General features: G+C 39.2%; 1 protein-coding gene across 1 annotated transcript in view; it reads left to right on the forward strand.

Moving 5' to 3' along the window:
• LOC121458940 (structural maintenance of chromosomes flexible hinge domain-containing protein 1) overlaps positions 1-27,475 on the forward strand; it is a 142,679-nt gene that overhangs the window by 80,285 nt on the left and 34,919 nt on the right. Inside the window, exons 26-36 of the mRNA XM_041668368.1 lie at positions 2,196-2,344; positions 3,951-4,039; positions 4,614-4,732; positions 7,420-7,587; positions 14,275-14,400; positions 16,590-16,669; positions 16,874-17,031; positions 18,511-18,626; positions 19,957-20,021; positions 26,460-26,547; positions 27,118-27,249. Of these exons, the coding sequence (XP_041524302.1) occupies positions 2,196-2,344; positions 3,951-4,039; positions 4,614-4,732; positions 7,420-7,587; positions 14,275-14,400; positions 16,590-16,669; positions 16,874-17,031; positions 18,511-18,626; positions 19,957-20,021; positions 26,460-26,547; positions 27,118-27,249 (1,290 nt within the window). The remainder of the gene's footprint in view (positions 1-2,195; positions 2,345-3,950; positions 4,040-4,613; positions 4,733-7,419; positions 7,588-14,274; positions 14,401-16,589; positions 16,670-16,873; positions 17,032-18,510; positions 18,627-19,956; positions 20,022-26,459; positions 26,548-27,117; positions 27,250-27,475) is intronic.

The following is a 27,475-nucleotide window of genomic DNA, read 5'->3' on the forward strand; positions in this document are numbered from 1 at the left end:
AAAAATAGTTTATTTTTATTTCATGTGTTTTTTTGGGGTTTTGAGACAGGGTTTCTCTGTAACTTTGGAGCCTGTCCTGCAACTAGCACTTGCAGACCAGGCTGGCCTCAAACTCAGAGAGATCCACCTGCCTTTGCTCCCCAGTGCTGGGATTAAAGGCTTGTGCTACCATCCCGCAGCCTATTTTGCCTGCTTGTATGACTGTGAAAGTATCAGATCCCCTGAAACTGGGGTCACAGACCATTACGAGCTTCCATGTGTCCTCTGGAAGAGTAGCCAGTGCTCTTAACTGCTGAGCCATTTCTCCATCCCTGAGCTAACAAATCTTCAATAGAAATCAAAAGTTTAAAAGTAGGATATAGCCAGGCGGTGGTGGCGCACGCCTTTAATCCCAGCACTCGGGAGGCAGAGGTAGGCAGATCTCTGTGAGTTCGAGGCCAACCTGGTCTACAAGAGCTAGTTCCAAGACAGGCTCCAAGACCACAGAGAAACGCTGTCTTGAAAAACCAAAAAAAAAAAAAAAAAAAAAAAAAAAGTTGGATATAGTGTGGTAATTTAAAAGAATAGAATAAATGTCACATTAACACATGTAATTCTGGCCAGGCGGTGGTGGCGCACGCCTTTAATCCCAGCACTCGGGAGGCAGAGGCAGAGGCAGGCGGATCTCTGAGTTTGAGGCCAGCCTGGTCTACAGAGCGAGTTCCAGGACAGGCTCCAAAGCTACAGAGAAACCTTGTTTCAAAAAAACAAAAACAAACAAACAAACAAACAAAACACATGTAATTCAAAGGATGAAAAATTTAAGATAGAAATCTATAGAAAGGTTTAGCCCCAAAGGATGCTAGAAAGGTAAAACAGCAGGGAGACTCCCTTTCCTCTCCTCGCAGAGTACTGTCCACAGGGACCGCATTCAGAGCCCTGCCCATACCCCTCAGTGATGGCAGAAATACACATCGTGTTGCTTTCTTTTAGGGCACTCACTTTTTTATGTTAGTTTTTTAGATACGTGTCTCGTGTAGGCCAAGCTGGCCTGTAACTGCTAACAATCGTGCCTGTATCTCCCAACCCCTAGGACTGCTTGCATAGACTACACTATGGGTCTTTTTGGTTTTTTGGTTTTGTTTTTTCAAAGAACAATGTCTTGATATTTAACTCATTCAGTCTTCCAACCTGGAATCATCTGCTCAGACTCCTGGAAGTGCCATCAGGTCTAACCCATCTCCACTTTAAACTATAATAGCCACATTAACAGCTTGCAACAAAGCTTTAAAAATATTTGTCTTAGTGGCTTTTAATTTTTACTCTGAAGATTGGAAATACTTTCAGCAAACACAACGATGCTTTGTCATATGATATACTATTGTTTCTGATTATAAAGAGACTTCCTAGCTGGACACGGAGTGTGTGCCTTTAATCCCAGGATTTGGAGATAGAAGGAGATAGATCTCTGATTGTGAGGTGTTGTAGAAGTCCACTTGTGTGTTCCTGGCTGCCCAGACTCCTGAAATAACCACATAGAAACCATATTATTTACAATACTGTTTGGCCAATAGCTTAAGCATATTTCTGGCTAACTCTTGTATCCTAAACTAACCCCATTTCCATTAATCTGTGTATCACCACGTGGCTGTGGCTTACCGGCAACGTTTGGCATGCCTGACTCTGGCAGCGGCTCCATGGCTTCTCCCTGACTCAGCTTCCTTTCTCCCAGCATTCAGTTTAGCCCCTACCCCCCCCCCCCCGCCCCCAAGCTCTGTTCTGCCCTACTCTGCTAAAGGCTCAAAGCAGTTTCTTTATTAACCAGTGGTATTATTCACAGCATACAGAGGGGAATCCCACATCAGTGAGGGCAACCTGATCTGTGTAGAGTATTCGGTACAGTTAAGGCTGCATAGAATCTGTGTCAAGAAAATACAAAAGAAAAAGGAAAAAAGTCTTTCTTTGGTGTGTGCTTTGGGGTTGGGAAGTTTATAATTTAACTTTAAGCTTCTTTAGTAATTGCAATATGGTGGTGCATTCCTATAATCCTAGCAGTTTGGAGGTTGAGGATCATGAGTTCATGTCCGTCCTAAATGACATAAATTTGGGGGCAGCCTGTTCTCCCTGGAACCCTGCTTCAGTCTTTAGAAAACAGTGGTTGTGAGAAGACTTTGTGCAGAGCCTCTCAGCTTTGTCTTCCGTGTGTTCTCTCCTAGGTTAACTGGACTCCTGAGGTTAACAGAGAAGATTTGCTACAAGGTTTGCTTCCTGGTGTGCAAGTGCCAACATCTGTGAAAGATGTGCGCTACTGCCAGGTTTCTTTCCAAGATGACCATGTGTCTCTGGAAAGTGCATTTACAATCAGGTTTGTGAACTTGGGCTTTGACATGCTTGTTGTATTTTGAATTATTTGAACTACTACAACAAGATAGTCTTCTGCAGCACATACATGTGAAAAAAAAGTTGCTTTTAAGATGAAAAATAAATACACCTTCTAGTTCTATAACATGTGGTCGATTGTCTTTACAGTGAAGCTTCACTGTACACAGTGGTTGATTGTTGGACTTTGTTGGAGAGAGTCCTGCCATGCAGCCCTGGCTGGCTTCAAATTCGCTGTTGTTCTTTGGTCATCACAGAGGCTGTGCGTTAATCTGCTGCTGTTCCAGGCAGTAATTGCTGCTTCGCAGTTCCTGGCCTGCTTCTCTGGCAGCCGTGGCCTGGCAGGAATTCTGTTCCCATAGGCACCAGCTCACTGCAGCCAAGCATAGCTTTTAATTAAATCTACCATTCTATGTATCAGTATGAGTAGGGAGTCAGAGGCTGGGGTGAAGAGCTGCTATCTCAGAGGCTGAGTAGCTGAACTAGCTGGCCTCTCTTTGCTGCCCTCTCTAAAGATCCTGTCCTTCCTCCACCAAAACAAAAAAATGAAGGCCCTACCTACTAATTCCTGTGTGTCTGTGGTCTTCCCTCTGACTCTCCACCATCGTTACTTACTGTAACTAGTTGTTAACTCAGCCTGCTGACCCAACTTGGATTTTATGTAATTAACACAAATGCAAACTTGGGATTCACAGTGCGATCAAATATCCCGAAACAGCCACAGTCCTCCTGCCTCAGCTTTCTAAGGGCTGGGATTACAAGTGGTGTCACTGTATACTGAGTGATAGTGATTAATCTTTATCATGATTATGACCTTGTACTTCATTGGTCCATTAATAACTGTAAAAATCCACCAAAGGAAGGTCCTTCAGTTGAAAGCAGCAGTGGCCTGAAACATACAAAAGTGTGAATTTCAGTGTTTGGAACGGTTCAATCAAAGTTAACATAGACAACTCATAGAAAAGAGCAGAGCTTAGTGTAAAGGAGCAAAGGTCTGGCTTCCCGTACCCGCGCCTTGACCACCCTTTCCAGTCACTCCTAGCATTGAAGTTCTTCTGCCTTTGTCTGTGCTCTCTCTGCACCAAGAGCAGTTGTTCTGCTCTGACCAAAACTCATCGGTAGGATTTATTCTTACCTTCCTGTTGATGTAGTTCTTTATTGTAATTTATTTTAAAGTAATATAAAGACTACAATGTAACTATTTTGCAGTCAATAGCTATCTGAGAATGAGAGGTTTGGAGGAGCTGCTGTGTCTGAACTAGGGCATTATTACATGTGTGTAGGGAGCTCCTGTGTCTGAGTTAGGACATTACATGTGTGTAGGGAGCTGCTGTGTCTGAGTTAGGGCATTACATGTGTGTAGCTGCTGTGTCTGAGTTAGGGCATTACATGTGTGTAGCTGCTGTGTCTGAGTTAGGACATTACGTGTGTGTAGCTGCTGTGTCTGAGTTAGGGCATGACATGTGTGTAGCTGCTGTGTCTGAGTTAGGACATTACGTGTGTGTAGCTGCTGTGTCTGACTGGGTGTTACAATTATATTGCTCTTCACCTTTTCTGCAATTAATTAACGCCTTTAACCAAACCAATTCTAGACCACTTCCTGATGAACCCAAACATTTAAAATGTGAGTTAAAAGGAGGAAAAACTGTGCAGATGGGCGAAGAGCTTCAAGGAGAAATAGGTTAGTATACCTACTTTTTTTATGTTGTCTTTCATTAGTGTTTTAAAAATGGATGGTCTGAAAGATACTTTTTGGCACATATTGAAACTCAGTTTTATCAGATAGCTTGTTTAAAAATCTTGCCTTTTTTTTTTTTTATAGGAAATATGGTCAGTGTTAAGGTGTGGATGAACTGAGTTGATCCCTGTCTGGTTTTATGTTTCCTTATAGCTACGAAATTCAATACTATTAAATATTTCCTTTAAATTTTAACTATGAAAAAGTCCTATGAGGTGTAGGGATGTAACTCATTTGTAGAGCGTATCTGCCCTGTATGCAGGCTGGTGTTCAGTCCCTAGCACCTCACAAATAAGAATAGTACCAACAGTGGCGTATCTCAGAAAATAAAAGATCCTTGGTTCATAGCAGTATTTAGTCATTCCTGCACAGGTAATACAGTTTTAATGATTATAAGAGGAATAAGTATAACTGTCTATTTTCTATGTATGACAGTAAATTAAAGCTTCAAAGTATATTTTATGTATAAGTTCTATCTTTAAAAAGATTTTAACTTAAAGCTTTTTTCTTTTTTAAGTTGTTATGGTTGCAGATCAGTATGGAAATCAGATTTCAGCATTTTCACCAGATTCTTTATCTGCTTTGTCAATTGCTGGAGTTGGACTTGATAACTCTAACTTGAAAACCACTCTGGAGGTAAAACTACCTTATAAAACTGGTTTTGTATTTGACAAAAGCTGGAGAAAAATGAAGATGATAAAAGTGACTTTACATATACTATTTTTCATTTTTCAAAACGGTGTCTTACCTGTATGTTTATATGTACTACACATGGCTAAACGCTTGACGTACATAGCACACGTGTGACGATCAAAGGAGAGCTTATGGGATCCCAAATACTGAACTCGGACTTGGCGGCCGGTTCCTTTTTACCTGATGAATCATCTTGCCAGCCTTGACCTTGTACCTAAATTCTTCATAGAAATTAAAACTGTTATTTAAAAAATTGTAGGGGTAGCATTTATGAGGTCCAAAGCTTTCAAAATAAAGTTAATTTTCACCTTTGCAAACAAAAGTAGCCAGAAGAGCAGATGTTTCCTCTGGTCCATCATCACTTTCAGCCGTCATCGTGTTCCCGTTGAACACTTCCCTTTAGAACAAGTTGTAGTTGTTACATAACAACCATAAGTGTTTAAATACACACATGTTGACCTGTGTGTGCACAATATGTAAATTTTCAGTTAGGTGCTTACTCCCTGCATTGCAACCGGATACTGAGGAGAAAACTCACTGTATGACTTTGCCCTGTGCTGTTAATTCAGTCTAGCTTGAAATGCAAAGGCCCTGATAGAATTCTTGGAACTTGAAACAAGCATAAAGCACTCTTCCTAAGAAGGTCAAAGCCAGCATCAGATAAAAGAATGTTCTGGAATTAGGTCCTGACGAGACCTGCCAGACAGTGTAGGTTAGAAAAAGGAGTTCTCCCAGTTGTACAGAATTTGATTCATTGACTGCATTATGCTTTTTACTTGACAGGATAACCATGAGAATAGCCTCTTTTGTTGCCTTTCCTCACTAGTCTCTGCCTTTTCTCTTAGGCTGTTTTTCTTCTGGAAAAAAAAAAAAAAAAAAAAAAAAAAAACTCTCCGGAGTAGTGTTTGTGTGAAGTCTGCTCTTCCCGACCTCAGAACCCTATTATCTCCTTTCTGTTCTGTGTGTTGGTGAGATGAGAGGATGAACGCACGACTGTTGTTGCTATGTGTAGGCAGTCTGCTTCTTGTCACCCTGTAGACACGTGTGCTGGGGTCCTCTCGTCTTTGACCTCATTGGTCCTGAAATGTAACCTGCTGTTGAATACTTTCAGTGTTCCCAGGCCATTAGATTATTTGCATCAGCACATAAGCATGCTTGTAGAGTCGTCCATATACAGTGCATAGGGGAAATTGGGCCCAGTAAACAATTAACACACTATAGTGCTGCGGGAAAAACCCCTAAGCTGTAATGTGAGGGAAAGAGCTCTTCACACAAGCAGTCTGCAGTGAGAACAGCTAACACACTCAGAAGGCAATATTTCTTACCACCTCCTAAACAAGGGATCGCCATCAGCTGTGCATCTCTGGTGACAGTACTCCTCATCGCCTTCTGAATGAGTCTGTCCTCCATGAGATAAGCATCTCTGATGGGTTGACCTCTGAAGTACGTGCTGAACTCTCACTGCATATCTCTGTGGTCCCTAGCAGTTTAGGACATGGGATCATTAACAGCCACTATTCAAATGTGAGTGCTTCTGTGTTCTTTCTGGTCTAGAACCAGTTTAGTGCAAAGGTTAATAGCTAGTTTTAGTGACTAGTTGGGTGTGGTAACCATTATTGTGAATAATTGGTAAGCAGCAGCAAAAGCCCTCGTCCATCTACAAGTCAGTGCAAATATCACCTTGACCAAGGGGAGAGCATGTAAAAAACTAGTAAAGACAACAGTATTTTACTATGTGGGATGTTCAGAAAAGGCCATTGTTGTTAGATTAAGATATCATCTATAAAAATATCTAAAGAAACGCCATGGAAAAAAATTACAAACTGAGACACAAACACAAGAGCCAAGTGCTTGCTTTAAAGAAAAGCACAAATACAGATTGAGTATCCCTAATAGAAAATTTGAAATGTTCTGAAATCCAAAGAATTTTGACTACTAAAATGACACTCAAAACATTGCTGGTTTTTGGAGTATCTCATATATATAGATTAGAAATATTTTTGGGAGGGATTGGAGATGTGCCAGACAAGGTGTCTCTGTGTAGTGCTGGCTGTCCTGGAATTCACTCTGTAGACCAGGCTGGCCTTGAACTCACAGAGGTCTGTCTGCCTCTGCCTCCTAGTGCTGGTATTGAAGGTGTGCACCACCAGTGCCTGGCTACATTAGGAATCTTAACCAATTCATGCAAATATTATGAAATTCAGAGAGCTCAGGCCAGATTGGGTGTAGCATAGTGGGCATATGCCTTTAGCCCCAGAACCAGGGAGCACGCATAAATAGGCAAATCTGTTTAAATTTGAGGAGTATGTGGGAATCTCTTTGCGTTCAAGGCTAATTTGGTCTATATAGTGAAGTTCCAGCCCAGATACATAGATTCTATCTCAAACAAACAAATAAATTTAAAGAACTCCAAAATCTGAAATATTTGGTCTTAAGCATTTTGATCAAAAGATACCTGTACAAGAAAAGGGGAAATTAGGAGAAGATAAGGTAAAAAGTTATATTCACAGTGTTTTAGATCTTTGCCACTGATATAAGAGAAATAGCAGTAGGTAAATGATGCAACTATTTTTTTTTTTTAAACTAAGCGACAGCAACCTGTGTTTTCTCACTGTGTTTTTCTTCACTAGACCAAGACACAGAGTATAATTGTACGAGGCATCAGATTTGTTCCAGGTCCTCCTGGACATAAGGATCTTTGTTTTACTTGGCGAGAGTTTTCTGACTTTATTCGTGTCCACCTCATTTCTGGACCTCCAACCAAGCTGCATCTAATCGACTGGCCAGAGCTAAAAGAGGTATGCACTTCATGTGTCTTCATGGAATAGTTAATAGTGCAGGCTCTTTGCTTTCAGAGCCTTAGTGGACTAGAAGAGAGAGATGTTATTTTCAAAGAAATAATAACTGTAGCTAATAGTAGCAAAACAAGTTAAGTATCAGTTAACTGATTTTTGCTAAATTTGTTTCTTTGCCTTATATAGTAATATAAATATTTTATTGCAGGTTTTTTTCTTCCTTTGATGATTAGTCTGTTTGTGTGTGAGGTTGTTTGTGTGTCTAAGTGAATGTGCACTGGTATGCACATGTGCCAGAGTGTACACACGGGACAGAAGAGGTCAGCATGGTTGTCTTCCTCTGTCACTCTGCCTCCTCCTTTTAGGGTATGGTATCTACCTAAACCTGGAACTTGTCTTTGCTAAGCTGGAAGCCAGCAAGCCCCAGAACCATCCTGGCTCTGCCTCCCTCATAGCTGTGTGTTAAACCCCCATGTGGTTGCTGGTAAATTAACTCAGGACCTTTGGAAGAGCAGCAACCAGTGCTCTTAACTGCTCAGCCATCTCTCTAGTCCCTAGCAATGTTCTTAATAGTTAGCCATCTCTCCAACCGTGTTGAAGTTTTTGTAAATCATATTTGAAAAGTCAGATCATTGGACTAATACAAATGAACTTTTATGAAAATACTTAAGTCTTAAATACTTATTTTGCAAACATCTAGCAAATCTTACCGCTGTTGATTTTATTTACTGATAATTTCAGAATCCAGTGAATTTGGACTGTTGCATGGTGGCACATAGCTCCAATGTCAGCACTCAGAGTTAGAAACAGGGTGACTTCTGTGAATTCAAGGCCAGCCTGAATCTAGTTTTAAAAATTTAATCACTTTTTTTTAAGGTTTATTTATTTATTATGTATATAGTGTTCTGCTGCATGTATGCTCGCAGGTGAGAAGAGGGCACCAGATCTTACTACAAGTGGTTGTGAGCCATCATGTGGTTGCTGGGAATTGAACTCAGAACCTCTGGAAGAGCAGGGAGTGCTCTTAATTGCTGAGCCATCTCTCCAGCCCCAAATTTTGAACATTTTGTTGATCAATAAAAACTGTACATACTTAAAATGTTTAATGTGAAATGACAAAGGGGATTTAATGATAGTATATGTACTAGCTTATGTGCTGTTTTATGGTGATGACATTGTTAAAATGCAGTGGGCTTTTTTGGGGGGGGGGAATTTTTACAAAACATTGTTCTTTTAATCATTTATGCTCACTCCCTTTAACTCAGTAGTTTTCAACCTGTGGATTGCACCGCCTTAGAGAATTGAATCACCCTTTTACAGGGGTTGCCTAAGAGACCAGAAAACATAGATAAAGTTTATATTACAATTCATAAGTAGCAAAATTACAGTTATGAAAGAATTTTATGGTTGGGGGTCACCACAACATGAGGAATTATATTAAAGGGTTGCAACATTAGGAAGTTTGAGAGCCATTGATTTAACTCCTTGCAGATCCATACGCACCTCCAACTTAATATCCTTTTTTAAGAAATAGCCTACCACCAGCTCATTTTGTGCTTCCCATAGACTCGCATATTTGAATCACCCCTGGAGTGTGGTCGACCTGCCAGGGGCCTCATCCTTAAAGAAAACTTACTTTACCTCTCCCAGAAGCTGTCTGCTGTCAGTAGTTCCTTCATCGCTGATGGAGGCACATGGGCCCCTCTCCTCCACACTGGAATATCGACTGGTTTGGTCTTTCTCAGCTTTCATGCTGGCATCCACAGCTGCTTGAGTTCATGAGAATAACAGTCCTGTCAAGTTCAGAAGATACTGTTCCACCTAGGTCCTTCCCTGGCTCTGGCTTTTAGTCTTTATGCCCTCTTATCCATAATGGTTCTTCAACCTTGATGGGGAGGGAGTATGGAATAGAGATGCCACGATTATGGCTGAGCACTCCACAGATACTTTATCTCTGTATTTAAACCGTTTGTAAGTTTCTGCAGTAAAATATCATCCACAAAGAAATTTCTCTGAGTCTGAAAGCTGTAATAAATGAGTTTGAAGATAGGAATGTAGAAGCCAGTTTGATACTATGTCCATTTAGCAGAATAAGAATAGTAGTCTCACCCCTGTGGCCCATGAGTTCACCAGCCATGGATTTCTTTTTATAACTACTTAAGTTTAGTTTTATAAAAAAAACAAAACAATTTGAAAAAAAGAGCCATGTAAAAATACTGCAATAATTTCAGGGTTTTAATTAATGAGAATAGAAATGTTATAAATAACAAGAACAAGCATATGATTTAAACAGACTTGAGCCAATGAATTGGATGGTAAACATTAAGAATCTCCCAAACCCATCCCAAGAGCCGTCTAGACTCTAGTAGAGTAGAGATGTTGGCTTTGAGAGAACAAAGACACAACATTCTCTAGAACTCAGATTCTTGTCCATGAGTGCCTTCCAGTCTCCCTATCTTTTTGACCTCCCCCTTTCCCATAATGCTTTTCTGTGTAAGTACTTTTAGTTTGGCACAGCTTTCTTTTTTATTATTGGGAAGCTGTGTTTAATGTTTAGACATTTCTACAGAATGCCTGTAATCAGCACTTGAGAGGATTCCGAGTTCAAATCTAGACTGAACTGTGTTGAGACCCTGTCTGTAGGCCAACTTCCTCTGTTCTGCCAGCTGGCTTCCCAAATAAACACACAGAGACTTAATGTTAATTATAAATGCTCGGCTGATAGCTCAGGCTTGTTACTAACTAGCTCTCGCATTTTAAATTAACTCATTCTATTCCTTTACTTGCTGTCACATGGCTCTTGACTTGTCACCTTTTTAGACACATCCTGCTTCTTTTGCATGGCTGGTAACTCTTGAGACTTTGCCCTTCTTTTTCCCAGCATCCTTAGTCTGGCTCTCCTGCCCATTTTCTTCCTGCTCAGCTATAGGCCAGTCAGCTCTTTATTAACCAGTGAGAGTAATATATACTTACAGTGTAGAAAGAAAAGAAAGAAGAAACAGAATAAGGGGCTAAAGAGATGGTTCAGTGGTGACAAACACTGTGTGCAGGTATATGCATATGAATTTAAGTAATCTTGGAGGCTGGAGATAGATCCCCTGGAGCTGGAGTTATAGAATTATACAGGAGCTAAGAGCCAAACTTGGATTTTCTGAAAGAGCAGTAAGCCCCCCAGCTCCCACACAAAAGTATCTATACTCTCAACTTTTCTGTAGTTTGTTTGTTTTTTGGTTTGGAGGGGTTTATTTATGTATTTATTTTGTAATATTTATTTGGGAGGGCGATTACAAGCATGCACACACCAAGTGTGTAGGAGATCAGACAGCTGTAGTTCTTGGCCAAGTTTCCCCATGAGAAGTGGACTTTAAATCTGTAGAAACCAGTTAGTGAGTCCCGTAGCATTTATTTGACTGTTACACCAACAGGCCCCATCTTTTCAGGCCAGTCGTTCCTGTATTTGTAGCATTCACAGCTGGGCAAGACTGTTGATCTTTTCTCCCCCAGCAGCCTGCAGAACACTTTTCTGATCCTAGGAAAAAAAAAAGAAAAAAACAAAGAAGAACAAAACAAAAAAAAAAAAAAAGGAAGAAAAAAACAAAAAAAAATAAAAAGAACAAAAGCAAAAATACTCATATAACAAGATTGATCTTAAGTTTGTATCAATAAATCAAGATCTATACCAATGCAAATCTCTATAGCATATCCCCCTTTAAATGTAAAGAAACATTTAGAAACAGTATTCGGGAATATGGGTGTAGTTTTTTCCAAACTTCTTTGTGTCTAGGATTACTTTTTAAGCTTTCTCCGGTTTTTATGTGGATGTAGTTACCTACGTTGGTGTGCCAATCTGTTGGAGAGAGCCACTTGTTTTTCCTGACCACCCAGTTAGCTTAGACCTGAAATAATCACACAGAAACTGCATTAATTAAATCACTGCTTGGCCCATTAGCTCTAGCTTCTTATTGGCTAACTCTTATTTTAATTTAACCCATTTCTATTAATCTGTATATCGTCACGTGCCTGTGGCTTACAGGGTAAAGTTCCCAGCATCTGTCTCCAGGGGCTCCATGGCTTCTCTCTAACTCTGCCTTCCTCCTCCTATGCTATAGGCCAAGCCAGTTTCTTTATTCATTAACCAGTAAAAGCAACACATAGACAGAAGGACCTCCCACACCACTTGCATGCCTACATTACAATTTCAGGACAACCAAAATTGATTAGCTAGAACTGTCTCTCAGCAACAAAAAGAACAACAAACCACAGTACTCTTACCAGTTTTCAAGAATAGATCACATTATTAGCTGTAGAGCCATGCCTTACAATAATATATTTACTTAGTCCTCCTTTCTAAAGTTTTACATCCTTTGTCCTGCAGTTTACAGCAATCTTCTGTCCCCACTCCTGAGTACGAGGGCTGTAGCCATGAACCACCATGCCCAACTATAACTTTCACTTTTTGGTGAAGGACAATGAATTTATGCAACCGAGTAGTGATCCCGAGGAAGAACTAAGTCAGCTAAGAAGAGCTCATACCTGTGCTTGTGCCTGATTCATGAGAAAACAGAAATTGGTTATGATAACTTGATCTCAAAAATAGGTGGTTCCTTTTTTCTTCATTATATAGTAATGTGTTGAATAAGGGCTTCATGGATAAGGTAGTGCATTTATTTTTGAGGGGAACATATTATATAAACTTCAAACATTTTGTACCTCTTGATGCTAATGAAGAATTTAATGATGCATTCTGGAATAAATAGTGTACTTTTGAGGAAAGAAGTTCATACTACTGGGTAGAATGTAAAGAGTAGTGACAGTTTATTAAAAATTATTTTAAGTTTATTTGTAGATACTCTAAATTATCAACAGAAACTTTGAAATAAAATCTGAAACCGAATTACTTATCAATATATTTTAAGTAAATGAGGCTGGAAACATAATCATTTAATGTCTGATCATTCTAGCAGTTCCTAACTCAATTGTTGCTCTCTCTCGTGGGTGCTAAGCAGAAAGGGAAACTGGAAGATCAGGTAGTGTGGTCATTAGGGAAAATTGTGTAACTGAAGTATCTTAGTCGGTGGTCTGCTTGTATGGTTGGCCACTCTCATAAAGAAGAGCATGGTGGCATGTAGGCAGACTTGATGCTGGAGACGTGATTGGACGTTCTATGCCTGGGTCCGCAGGCAACAGAAAGAGAGAAAGACTTTGGACTTGGGACAGGCTTTTGGAAACCTCAAAGCCCACCACAGTGATAGTACTTCCTTATCCTTAACAAGGCTACACCTCTTAACCTTTTGAATAGTGCCACTCTCTGGTGACCAAGTATTCAACTTTGTGTACCTATGGCTGGAAGGTATTCTCATTCAAATCACTACATATATGCATGTATTATTCAATTTTATAAATGAGAAAACTGAAATATTAACTTGATAAAATGTAAAAGTGACAGAATGTTCAGAGACATTTGATGTTGGAATTTGTCATTTTCCACTATTCTGAAAAACTACTGTAGCATCATTTAAAGTCTTAATTAGTGAGAAGCACCCTTTAGAAACAGTTAGGGTGGGGCTGGACTGATGAGCCCCATCTGCACTCATGTTTAGGAAGCAGAGTAGGCTGGGACTAGCGGGTACACTTGTATCCACATTTAGGAAAGCTTGCCTGCACTCACGTTTAGGATGCAGGCTAGACTACGTAGTGAGACTCACACCAACAGTAGAGTAGACAGTCTGTAAAACTATCAGTGATTTATAAATCTAAACTGTTGATCATCTTTGGTGATCGTCATCTGTAGCCTTGTAAACCAAGCATTGTATGTAACCACTGTCGAGATTCTTATTTGTTTGGATAACTATCCATAGAAAATCATTACGTTTTCTTCCAGTTTTGGCAGCCTGCAACCTAGTTTGATTAATTAGTTAACTTAGATTAGACAGGAGGGTAGAGGAAGTAAAAGATACATGGATAGGAGTGAGATCATCAGTCAGCTTCCATGTTTTTACTCTTTTATTTCTCTCCCACTTAAGTTTTAAAATCTTAACATGAAGCCTGGCAGTGGTGGCGCATGCCTTTAATCCCAGCACTTGGGAGGCAGAGGCAGGTGGATCTCTGTGAGTTCGAGGCCACACTGGTCTATAAGAGCTAGTTCCAGGACAGGCTCCAAAGCTACAGAGAAACCCTGTCCCGAGAAACCAACCGACAAACAAACTAACAAATAAATAAATAAGTAAATAAAATCTTACATGAGATTGATGCCTTATGTGGTATTTTGCTAAACAATGTGTCCTTTGAATATATCCATTAATACATCACTACATGGAAATCTGGAGTTGCACAAGCTTTCCATACTTGCTAGAGAGAAAACAAGAAGTATTTGTACTTATGAAATAGATTGTTAGTACCATCTTTAATTAGGGGCTAAAAGTTATTGCTAAATGCCATTATGCAAAACCTTGAAAATGGATGGAAGTATTAAAACTAGAGATTGGTGCTACAAGCAAATAATGTCAAATGCTGTTTATCTTTTTAACAGATTATTAATCTTTCCTATAAAATAGTCATTTATGATACTTAAATCGGCCTTCCAGGTATATTTTCGATGATGAAAGAAGCAATTTATAAATATAACATTACTATAGAAGTAATCATATTGACACATATTTGTGTTTACTAAAATGTTTGTATCTGTTTCAGTCCATGCCAGTGATCAATGGAAGACAGTTACCTAACCCTCTCGTTGTTCAACTCTGTGACCAGTGGGATAATCCTGCATTGGTCTCTAATGTTAAAATAAGTCTCATAAAAACTAGCAATTTGAAGGTAAGTTTCAAACTTCCTTAGATATCTTTCACTGAAAAGTCTGTATTTCAGGGCTTGAGCATTGGCTCGGGAGTTAATAGTAGTTGCTGCTCTCGTAGTGGACACAGGTTCAGTTCCTAGCATCTATAACTCCGGTCACAGAAGATCTGGTGCCCTCTTCTGGCCTCCACAGGCATGAAAGTGGAACATAGACATGCATGCAGACAAAAACACCCATATACATAAAATAAAAATCCACTAAGACAGTGTAATTCAGCAGGAAAGTGATTTCTAGAGTGCACAAAAATCTGTGTTTGATATCTAGCACCTCCTCCCCCTTGCACTCCTCAAAGATCAGCATTTTATCCTCATGATAGTATCAGGTGTCACATTTCCTTCTCTTTTCAAAAATGCAATACTCTGTCATCTTTATTAGTGTCTAATATAAATCAGAATCTTTATATTTGATAAAGTGAAGTTTATAGTTTATAACCAAAATAGTGAGGTGCCATCATTGCACTGTTAGGATGGTTCCTCTCATCTTACAAAGAGATGCCTGGTCCTGGACAGAGCTGCTAGACATGGGCTGGATTGGTGTCTGGGGTGATGGTCCTCTGCTCTTCACTCTTTACTGGAGCAATTATGAGCATAGCGCATAGTTCACGTATTAACTGTTACCATGTACACTGGGAGAGCCAACTGTTGAGAATTGAGTAGAAACTTCAGTCACCTTGTGCAAGCTGGAGACCCTTTTTACTCAAGGTTAAAGAAGAGAAGCTTTCGGTTCTTATACTTTTTTTTTTTTAATTTTTACAATGCACCAATAGATGAAGGAAGTTAATGGCTCACTTCTTGCCAGTCAGTTCCAAGAATGCTTCTGAGATTATGCTCAGATAGTCTGAAGTATCTATCCAACTAAGTTTAATAAGTATAATAGCACAGCTGATACTGTACAAAACTGGCAGAGCTCTTAAATTTAATTCAGACAGAATCCCAACCCACATTTCCCAAGATCTTATAAGTTGTTTCTAAAAGCTGATGTGGGAAATTAAAGTACCAAATAAATGTGATATGGTATTTATGATATGTGTCCCTAGTTAAGTGATGAGAATCAAGATTTTTTTGTTGTTTTTTTGTGGGGCTTCGTTTGTTTGTTTTTTGAGACAGGGTTTCTCTGTGTAAAAGTCCTGGCTATCCTGAAACTCACTCTGTAGACCAGGCTGGCCTTGAACTCACTGAGATCCACCTGCCTCTGGTGGGCACGCTTTTAATCCCAGGGAGGCAGAGACAAGCAGATCTCAGTGAGTTTGAGGCCAGCCTGGCCTACAGAGTGAGGATCAGGAAGGTTCCAAAGCTACAGAGAAACCCTGTACCTGGTGGGGGAGGGGCACACAAAACAAATGAAAATTTAAGGCGTAACCATTATTAGGAGAAGTGGCCACTGACAATCTGTTAAGCATTGGTTATTACTGTGAAGGTAGTCTTGCAGCAGTGATCAAAAAAGCATACATGCCCAAATGAATAATCAGCAAGCACGGTAAAGGAAAAAGAGTGAGGATAGTTTGTGATGCCCACACTTGAGTATGTGTGTATATATTTATTTCTCCTATGCTTTCTCCTGAACTTCCCAGGTACAAACAATTTATTTGACATTTAGCTGATATCAATACAACCAACATAGAATTCTGCAGCTTGACTACATTTTGACTATTTTTTAGAGCATTTGCATGTTTTTCAACTAATTTTAGGTTTAAAAATTTTACTTGCAGGCCGGGCGGTGGTGGCACACGCCTTTAATCCCAGCACTCGGGAGGCAGAGGCAGGCGAATCTCTGTGAGTTCGAGGCCAGCCTGGTCTACAAGAGCTAATTCCAGGACAGGAACCAAAAGCTACTGAGAAACCCTGTCTCGAAAATCAAAAAAAAAAAAAAAATTTACTTGCAAATATAGCTTAAAAATAACATTTTAGAAACATGATAATAGAAAAGAACCTGATAGATTTCTAGAATTTTTCTCTTTTTTGTTTTTGTTTTTGTTTTGCTTTTGAGACAGGGTTTCTCTGTCCTAGAACTCTGTTGACCAGGCTGACCTCCAGCTCACAGAGATCTGCCTGCTTCTGCCCCGAGTGCTAGGATTAAAAGTGTGTGCCATCTCTGCCCAGCTGATTTCTAAAATTTTCTAATCAACCCTTTTATTTTGTCTCATTTGTAGCTAATACCTTCAAACCAGCAGCATAAAACAGATGATAAGGGCAGAGCTAATTTGGGGGTTTTTACTGTTTTTGCTCCAAGGTAAGAACTAAAAGGTTTATGGTTTTACAGAGATTGATTTTTCTTATTATTTCTGAATTTAAGATTAATAACTGTTTAGTGTTAGACAAGAAATGTAATGGAGTAGGAATATTAATGTTAATTTTTATATTAGTTATCTGTGAAGTTCTCAGTTGTGACAATGTCATTTGAACCTTGCCCCTCTTTTTTTTCCATTGTTGTTAGGGGAGAACACACTCTACAGGTTAAAGGCGTCTATAATAAGAGTGCTATAGAAGGACCTACAATTCAGTTAATGGTTCTTCCAGACCCTGAAAAGCCTGTTCGTCTCAATGTTAAATATGATAAAGATGCCTCTTTTATAGCAGGTGACATATTCACGGGTAAGTACCAAAAAGTATTAATAAACCTTTAGTGATAATGTTCCTTATAGTATTATTAATGGGATAAATTATGTTTGGTGTTCAACATAACTTAAAAAAAAGACATGTGTGTCATTACCTTTAAATGAAAACACAACTGAGCAATTCTTCCCTCAATCCTGTGTTTCATAGTCTTTCACTTTAAGAATGACTGAAAGTCCATGTATAAAATGGTAGGTAGTCTGAGGTATTTCAAATGGGAACCAAAGACTGGTGTAGCACTTTGGAGCTGAGGCCAAAGGACTGCAGCGAATTTGGGCTACAAAGTGAAAGTGCCTCACAGGAATGAAAAACAAAACAAAGAAATAAGAACTAAATGGTATGTAGCTCAACTCGGTTATATATGCTTTTATGTTATCTTACAGCCATCGATACCAGGACCATTTAGCTTAAATTAGGTAGAAATAAATTGCATCAGGTTGTATTAAAATGTTTCAGAACAACAACCATCCATTAAATAACTTCTCAGAATCTGTTTTAGTCACGAATATTACAGTTTTCAGTAAATACAGACTAATGTAGGACGTGACTCAGTATTCATATTCTCTGGCTATTGTTGTCAATAGGAGATTAGTATGTGCTTTATTCAAGCGTTTTCTACAAAGCTTCTCTGTTTTTGAAGAGGTGAATGCCTGTATGTACTTAGATGCGCAAAAGAAGCACACCAAAAAGTTATGGTTAAAATTGTTTAACAGTAGCTTTTACTAATTAAAATACAAATATCCATAGATTTTATACTTCATAAATTTTGTGTTCAATCTTGGCAAAATAAAACTTTTTTCTTTGAATTTATAAAGTATAACAGGTACAACATGTTACATATAGCTGGTAAATATAATGGAAATGTTAATGTTACATATAATACATTAGCTACTTTACCTAGTTAAAGCATAAAAGAAAGTAAATATACATATATGTATGTATGTAATTTTTTTTTTTTTTGAGAGGGTTTCTCTATGTAGCCCTGGCTATGCTGGAACTCACTCTGTAGACCAGACTGGCCTCAAATTCAGAGATGTGTCTCCTGCCGCTGTCTCCTGAATGCTGGGATTAAAGGCGCACACCACCACCACCTGGCTAAAAATATTTTTGTTCTAGAAATACATATGGCATACAGTGTTGTGATCAGTCGGCCTAATTTTCATGTACTAAGCACATACAGTCACACCATTCTGGTTTTCCATGCTAGATTTGCATCATGGAAAACTGAAGCTAAGACAACGAAATGTTAGTAGCAAAGATAAACTTGTCTAGGAGAACTTTACATTCAGACTCAGCCCCAGAATATTGTCTGTCATAATTGATAGTTTCATTTTTTGAAGATTCCTGGTTAAGTAATGATCTCAAATTACTTTGTTTTTCATGTCTTTGAAAAGTCTTATTGTCTTTGCCAGAATATTACTAATAAATAAACAAGTAAATTTTATGTTTACTTGACAGATTTTATGGTGAGTGTGATCTCTGAAGGTGGTAGTGTCATCAAAAATATTAATCCAACACGCATTTCCATGAAACTGTGGAAGCTGTCTAGCGGCATGAGCCGGGCACCAACAAATGTGAGTAATAATCAATGGGTTAAGAAACTGAAAATAATATAATCTGTTTGACCATCAAGGCATGGTGGCACATGCCTTTAATCCCAGTGCTAGGGACACAGCTCTCTGTGATCTTGAGGCCAGTCTTGTCTACATAGTGAATTCCAGGACAGCCAGGAAAGCATAGAGATTCTGTCTCAACAACAAATAAACACAAAAGTGACAAAAAGAAGTAAGATAATTTAAATATTATTCAGCTAATTATCAAAAGTTACCTTCTCAGCATGTCCTCGGTATTTTGAAATCCCAGGATGTGCATTCTCTGACTAGTTAGATTGTGTGTGCATGTGTGTGCACTACACACGTGAGAGTGCACAGACAATGCACTTCCATGCACACCCACGCTGGCACATGATGTCAGTTGTGTACCTTTGTTGCTCTGTTATCTCTTTATTCCCGAGATGGGGGTCTGTCACCAACCAAAACTCGCTTGCTGTGCTAGCCACCCAGTGAGACCTTGGATCCCTTTTCCACCCCACCAGTCCTTAGACTACAGGTACACACAACCATGCCCAGCTTTTTATGTTAGTTCTGGGATTTGAACTCAGGTCTTCATGCTTACACAGCAAAATCTCTTATGTTCCTAGCCTGATATTTTCAAAATTATTCAGTCATGAGAATGCATCTAGCTGCATTTCAGAAACCAGATTTCAGGCATGCAGTAGTCATACAGAGCTGTTGGCTCCTTGTAGTACAAATGAGAGAACTCTTAGAGTGGAAACCAGCCCCTAGAACTTGTTAGAGTCCCCAACTTAATAACCCACTTCAGAGTTGATGGTTCATTTCAACAATGTGTTTTAAAAGTTAGCAGCTGGGCAAGCTGAGCCTTTACCAGCAGTCCAGTGGTACTTGTAAATGTATAAATCCAGATGCAGTCTCTTCATCTTTTATATCTGGACATTTTCATCCTGAATATACTCTTGGTTTTTTTTGTTTTTTTTGTTTTTTGTTTTTTGTTTTTTTGGTTTTTCGAGACAGGGTTTCTCTGTGGTTTTGGAGCCTGTCCTGGAACTAGCTCTTGTAGACCAGGCTGGTCTTGAACTCACAGAGATCCGCCTGCTTCTGTCTCCCGAGTGCTGGGATTAAAGGCGTGCGCCACCACCGCCCGGCTATACTCTTGGTTTTTGAAGACAGTGTTAGTCTCTGTAGCTTTGAAGCTTGTCCTGGAACTAGCTCTTAGACTACAGGTACACACAACCCTTGTCTAAGGACAAGGCGTGTGCCACCACCACCCGGCCCTGAATATACTCTTTTAACATTTGTTTTCTCCTTCTTCTGTTCCTCTTTCTAGGCAGAAACATTTAGTTGTAATAAAATAAAAGACAATGACAAAGAAGATGGCTGCTTCTATTTCAGGTACCATCTACATCATTTTATATTTTTGTGTGTGCTCAGTGTAGAATAATTCATGTTAGTGGTATTTGCATTTCTTACCTAAGAAAAAGTAGTTTATAATCAAGAATAAACTGTTGACTTTATTTCTTAACATTCATAGTCAGAAGGTATTTTTAGAAAGGCATGTTTGCTTGGTTTTCGTTTTGGTTTTTAAATGTTGCTCTGTAAAAATGGTTTTGAGGAAGGTTGTTGTGATGTTAACATTAGAATTTAGAAAATACATGAAAATAATTTCTTTATGATATCAGAGCACCTTAGTATAAGCATTTATTTTAGTGTGTTGTATGAATGTGTGTGTAGGTGCACATGAGGCCAGAAGTGTATGTACATCGGCTACTTTTTTCTATTGCACTCTCCACCCCACCCCCCTTTTTTTTTAAATTTTTGAGACAGGGCCTCAGTGAACCTGCAATTTCCCTTTGCCTAGGCTTGCCAGCCATTGAACAGTGCTGGGGTGCAGATGTGTATTACCACATCCTCCTTTTCCATGGGTGCTAGGAATCTGAACTCAAGCCTTCATGCTTGTACAGTGAACACTTTTCCCACTGAGCAGCCGCAGACCGGGCTTGACCTTTAGAGCCTCCTGCTATTAGCGCCCTTAGCGCTGTGTTGCAGCCAGTCATGTAATACTGTGCCTTCTGGTAGATACCTGTGCTCATTGTGAGGCTAGCGTTTGCACTCTTTCTGGTCTCTTGCACAGAAGTTCTAGATCTTTATGAACTCAGATGATTTGAGACTTTCTTTTATAATTAATCCTCTTTAAGTAGTCTTTATACTTGGATTATAAAAATATTCTCCTGTGTTATGGTGTCGGCAATTTATGACCAATTGGTTTGGTGATTCACTAGTAGAGGATCCACTGGACTTAGTATAATTTCACTCACTGCTGTGAGTTATTGTGGTAAAGGTCACAGAACAACATCTGCAGAGAGAAGATTCATGTAACTATGTCCAAGAGAAAGCAGTTAGAAGCTTCAAAGTGTCCTCTCTTAGTGGATCTCATGAGGTGTGCTTTCATTCTCCATTATCAAGTTAATCAGGGGAGCAGAGTTAGGCTTTTATTGGGGTGCTGATATAGCCAATCCCTGAATGACACATAGCCATATTTGCAGGTTTCCAGGAGAAAAGTAAGCCTTTCATAGGAACTGTGGTAATACAAGTGTGTGAAATCAGTATAACCCATGCTGACAATTACCTCCCAGATGCCAGACACGGGCTAAGATTATAAACAGGTCTTCCTAAGAAGAACACTTCGGATCTGCTGTGTTAACTCTCGTTATACTTAAACCTGGAATTTATTCTGCTTTGGTCTTTTGGATTGATTTTCTGAGGTGGGGGGGGGGGGTAACAGGGGTTCTGGGGCGAGAAAGGGCAAATATGATTAGGTATTGAGCCTAGAATCTCACATTCATTAAATACATTCTTTCTGAACTACGCCCCCAGTCATGAGTATTTCCTTAGAACATGGTATAAATTTAGTGACCATGATGGTTTTCCAGAATATGTATTCAGGATTATTTGGTGAAATGATAAGCATTCTTCAGTGATAGTTGTGTTATAAATCATAAATGCATTTCTAAAGAGTTGGGTATGGGATTTTGTTTGTGTGTGGCCTTTTTAATTTTGGCTATGGAAATCTAGTTGGTTTGTGTCTGTTGATCTTGTAGCAAGTATCTTTGCTCAGCTCCTTAGTTTCTAGTTGTATTTGGCGTTTCTTTCAAATGTCTATAAATTGTGATTGGTTTGTTTGCCTTCTCTTCCTATGTGTACTATTTGTTGGTTGTTGTTGTTTGGTTTTGGTATTATTTTTTGTCTGTTTTGTTTTTTTGTTTTTGCTAATGAACTAGGAGTTTAAAGTTTTTATGCTGATAGTGGTCATCTTATATCATTCTCAACCTAAAAGGGAACATTTGACTGTTTTCTTTGGGTAGGTATCTTTTATCTAACTCTTCATTTCTGAAGGCTGGGAATATAGCTTAGTTGGTAAAATATTTGTCATGTAAGCATGGTGGCCTGACTTGTTTTGAGATTACTAGCTAACAACTCATGTTACTATCTTGTACTTGGCACTGGGATTTTTATTTGATTACCCACGGCTTCTTGTATACATTATCTATATAGCTTTTTCCTTAGTATGTAATAAAAATTGGTATTTAAAAATGTTCATACATTTGTGTGTATGTGTTTAAAATTACCTTATAAAATAGTAAGCCTATTTTCTTTTGCTTTGATTAAATGACATGACCGAGAGAACTTACCAAACAGTTTATCTAGGTTTAAGGTTTCAGAGGGATGAGTCATTAGTTATGGCAGCAAATGCATGGTGGCAGGCATATAGGCAAGAGAAGGAATTTGAAAGACAGTATCTTCCAACACAAGCATGAAAAACTGAGAGGGAACTGGAACTGGTGTAGGTGTTTAAACTCTCAAGGCCCTCCTCCAGTGACACTTTCCAGGAAACCTGGACCTTTTAAACTACCTCAAGCATCTTCACCAATTGGGATCAAGTGTTCAAATATCTGAGCCTATAATGAATACTCTCAATCAAACCAGTAAAGTTTCCCTACATCTTTAGTCTGGTGTTTTCTTTCCCCTCCTTCCACTGTTCCTCATCCCTATCCGCATGCTCTCTTCCTCATTTTAATCATGCATCCCAAATGTACTGCCCACTTTCAGGCCTCCCTTATCCCCATAGCCCCTCTCTAGCTAGATTCATGACCCCTCTATACATATATATTCCAAGTTAAACACGTAGATCTAAAACTTCAGAGCTGTGACCCACATGAGAGATAACATGGGGCATTTGTCTTTCTGGGCCTAGGTTAATTTCATTTAATATATTTTTCCAGCTATAGCCATCTTCTAGCACATTTAGTTTTATAGTGGAATTAAATTTATTTCATTGTCTATCTGTACCATATTTTCATTATCCAGTATTTTTCTTTTTTTTTTGAGACAGGATTTCTCTTTGTAGCTCTGGTTATTCTAGAACTTACTCTGTAGACCAGGCTGACCTCAAACTGACAGAGATCGCCTTGCCTCTGCCCCCCAAGTTCTGTGTATGAACTCAGCCCGGCTACCCAGTAATCATTTGTTGGACATCCAGACTGGTTCAGTTCCCTAGCCATTATGATTACAGAAGCAATAAACATGGTTGTGTAGTTACCTCTGTAGTCAGGATATGGAGTCCTTTGGATACATGCTCAGGATTGGTATATCTGGGACATATGGTAGTTCTGTTGGTCATTTTGTTTTGTTTTGTTTTTAGGAAACCTCCAGACTGTTTTTCAAAGTGGTTACAGGAGTTTACAGTCTAGCAACAGTGTATAAGGGCTGTTATTGTGAAAGGCCTGACCATGCTATTTTTGTGGGAGACTTTGGGAGTTCCTAGTAGGAACTTGGAAATCAGTAATGCTAAAAGCAGTGTGGAATATAGAGGCCCATCTAAAGAGATTTCAGTGGGGAGTAATATTAGCAACTAAGCTAGAGAACATTCTTGTGATACTGACAAAGATTATAGCTGCTTTCTGCCCTTGTCCTAAGAATCTGCCTGAGGCTAAATTCAAAAGGAATAGGCAGAGAAGAGTTCAAGACAGCCTAATGTTGACTCTGTCGTGTATGTTAGTAATCAGTCTTAGGCACATCTATAATGAAAAAGAGCGGGTAGGCCAAAAGAAATAAATACACAGTTTAAAGAGAATAAAAGCACCAGAAGATTTAATGTAGGAGTCAAGACTTGTGCTGAAAGAGAAGAGAAGGTTAAAGAGAGGCCTGATCAACAGTGGAATAAAGGGAGCAGTGCTCTTAGCCTTGTATAGGTTCATATATTCGAAGGCTGGGCCCTGACTCCACTCCCCACCCCCAGTTGATAGAACTGTTTGGGAAAGATTGGGAGGTATGGCCTTGTTTGAGAAGGTGTGTCACTAGGGGCAGACTTTGAAGTTTCCAAAAACTCAAGTCATTCTCAGTGTCTATCCGTCTGCCATCATGGACACTAACCCTCTGAAACCATAAGCCAATTAAGTGCTTTCTCTTATAAACTGCCTTTGTCATGGTGTTTTATCACAGCAACAGAAAAGGAACTAAGATAAGCTCCCATATACCATCCTGAATATGCTCAAATCTTGGAAGCTAAGTAGGGTAGAGCCTGCGCCGTGCTTAAGTGGGAGAAAATCTGTGCCTGTTGTTCTCTATGTTGAAGTGTACTCCTTTTCCTCCAGCATTTTCAGAGCTGCTGTTAAGGCTGGCTTTGGGTTAACAATTTCTGATGAACAGTTTTAGTTCTAGTACTTTTATTTTATTCTTCAGTGTTTGTTATTTGAAAGGTCTGTTATGTTCAAGTTGGGCTCAAGCTTCTCGACTCAAATGATCCTCCTGTCTCCACCCCTCTGAATCCCTTGGACTACAGGCATGATCAGCTGATATTCTCCCCACCGTGTGTGTGTGTGTGTGTGTGTGTGTGTGCGTGTGCGTGCTCACGCATGCATACATGTGTGTGTGTGTGCGTGTGCGTGCTCACGCATGCATACGTGTGTGTGTGTGCGTGTGCGTGCTCACGCATGCATACATGTGTGTGTGTGCGTGCTCACGCATGCATACATGTGTGTGTGCGTGTGCATGCTCACGCATGCATACATGTGTGTGTGTGCGTGTGTGTGCTCACGCATGCATACATGTGTGTGTGCGTGTGTGTGCGTGTGTGTGTGTGCGTGTGTGTGCGTGCTCACGCATGCATACATGTGTGTGTGTGCGTGTGTGTGCTCACGCATGCATACATGTGTGTGTGCTTTGCTGTATCACCCAATCCATCCTCCATTTATTTTTTTTAATGGCTTTTTAAGGTAAGATTTTCTGTAGCCCTGACTGCCCTGGAACTATTTTTGTTTGTTTGTTTGTACATACACACATACATCTATGGCTTTTTGAGACAGGCTTTTTCTGTAGCCCTTCCTGTCCTGGAACTATTCTTTCCATCCATCCATCCATCCATCCATCCATCCATGAGTTTTAGAAAGGGTTTTTCTGTAGCCCTGGCTGTCCTGGAACTTGCTCTGAAGACCAGGCTGGCCTCAAACTTACACACATTCACCTACCTCTGCCTCCCGAGTGCTGCATTAAAGGTGTGCACCACCACCACGTGGCTCCAGCCTCCAATTCTTGTTCAGTCTCTGTCAAACTAGGACTACAGTTTGTACCACTTCTTTTATGTGTTTAGTCTTTTATGAAGGTTCACTGCTTTGTTTTTTTAAGTCTTTTCTGTTATCAGCCTGAAAAGCAAAAGTCTGTCTAGCGTTCTCTTAGGTTCCTTGGGGATCTATTGGTTTTGTTCATTTTCAGTCTGGTTCGTTTGTTTCTTCATATACTTGATTGTTTTGGGGGGATTATTTTGTTATTTTGCTTAATTTTAGACATTACTGTTAAAGAGATGCTTGTCTGTTGAGAGTAACAGTCTTGCCCAGAGAAGGTTTATGCTTGCTTCTCTTGTTAGAGATGAGGTGATTCAGCGTTGGGCTGCAGCACCCTTGGGAACCCATCTGCCTTAGGTTTAGCTGTGCTCGAGAATTGGCTCCCAGGAGTAATGGAAGCCTAGGAGTGAAACTCAGTGCCTCTGGGGTCCCATGCTGTTGTATTATATGTTTTAGCTGTTAACTTGTAAACATCTGCAAGTGACTTTTTGATATAGCTGTTTGCTTCAGGGAAAGTTTTCGGTTTTCAGTTTTTGGTGTGTTTTTGTTTTTTAATTTTTGTTTGTGCCCTTTGGAGGCAAATCTGTTTAATTTTTACTGTCACTTTCTTATTTTCATTATGGTTGAATATGGTTCAAATAGACTAAGTATATCTCTAGGCCCTCAATTTCTTATTGATGATTAAATCACAATAAACAAATTGAATATATAAAGTCAGACATTAAAAATACTGCCTGACTGGGCAACAGTGGTGCACTCCTTTAATCCCAGCCCTTGGGAGGCAGAGGTAGACAGATCTCTGTGAGTATAGGCCAGCCTGGTCTACAAGTGAGTTCCAGGACAGGCTCCCAAGCTAGAGAAACCATGCCCCGAAAAAACAATAAATAAGTGAAGGAATTAATTAATTAATTAAAGCTTGAAAAGAAAGTCAATGGAAGGTTAGTAAGGTGGCTTTTTGAGACAGGGTTTCCCTGTAGCTGATCTGACAGCTTTTATTGACTTCTTCTGGTACACACATGTTGTATATACAAACATGAAGGGGAAACACTCGGATATAATAAGTAAGCCTAAAATAAATATTTCGTTAATGAAAGTATTGCAGTATTAGTAATTCTCTTATTCATTTGCTTGTTGTGAAAGGAAACAAATGTTAATGCTTTGAAATCATTCACTCTTGGTTAAATAAAGTATTGCTTTTACCTCTTTATTTTAGGGAAAAAGTAACCCCTAGCAAAGTCGGGACATACTGTATCCAGTTTGACTTTATGATTGATAAAACAAATACGCTCAGCAGCGAGCAGGTTTGTAACTTTAGTTTATGTACCATGGTGTTTACTCATTTTATAAGTGAAGTTTCTGGTTTTAAAGTGAATTAATTATTGGATACAAAATATAAATACAAAAGCCATTTATTTCCCTTCACATGGGAGGCCTTTTAGGACTCGGTCGGTCCCTGAAACCACAAGCTAGTGCTAACTACGTTTTCTCCCGCGTACGCTTTCTTATGATTAAGTTGAATAAAGTAGACACACTGCCGCATTAGCAATAACAATAAAATCAAAAGATTATAATAATATACTGAAGTAAACTATGTAATCTTATAAAATAATTATTTCTAGAATTTTCCATTTAATATATTCAGAGCAATGATTGATGACAGGTAACTGAAACCCATTGCAAGTGAAACTGGTTAAGCAAGGATTTTTATAATGTGATTTTTCAGAAAAATTAGGATAGAATAAACTTATTTTAAGAAATTAATGGAATTTTTGAGGATAAAATTTTATTTAGTATATGCAGTCCTTTGTCTCCCCCTGAAAGAGTATTCATAAGAATGCATTGTCAATATGAATGTTGCTTTTGTTTTTAAGGTTATAGTTGATGTTCTGCCTAATCAGCCTATGAAGTTGGTTCCTGACGTCCAACCTGCTACCCCAGCTGTTTCTAATGTTCGCTCTATTGCCAGCAGGACCTTGGTCAGAGACCTACATCTCAGTATCACAGTAATGTCTATGTCTTCTTCAAACACTACAGAGTTTAACAAGAGTAATTGGCTTTGATATTCAGGTTCAGAATGGCTATTACAGAGTAGTATCGATAATTCAGTTTAAACCTACAGGAAAAGCTTGAATGAGTGAATTAAATATTTTATATTGAGCTCTCAATAAATAGAGAGTATGTCTTGTTTCTGATTTATTTGTGCTCTTCTCTTAGTTGTCGCCTTCTAAT

Source organism: Microtus oregoni, unplaced genomic scaffold, assembly GCF_018167655.1.
Source record: "Microtus oregoni isolate MIOR12 unplaced genomic scaffold, Mior012 000018F_ref0000195, whole genome shotgun sequence".
Taxonomy (NCBI): domain Eukaryota; kingdom Metazoa; phylum Chordata; class Mammalia; order Rodentia; family Cricetidae; genus Microtus; species Microtus oregoni.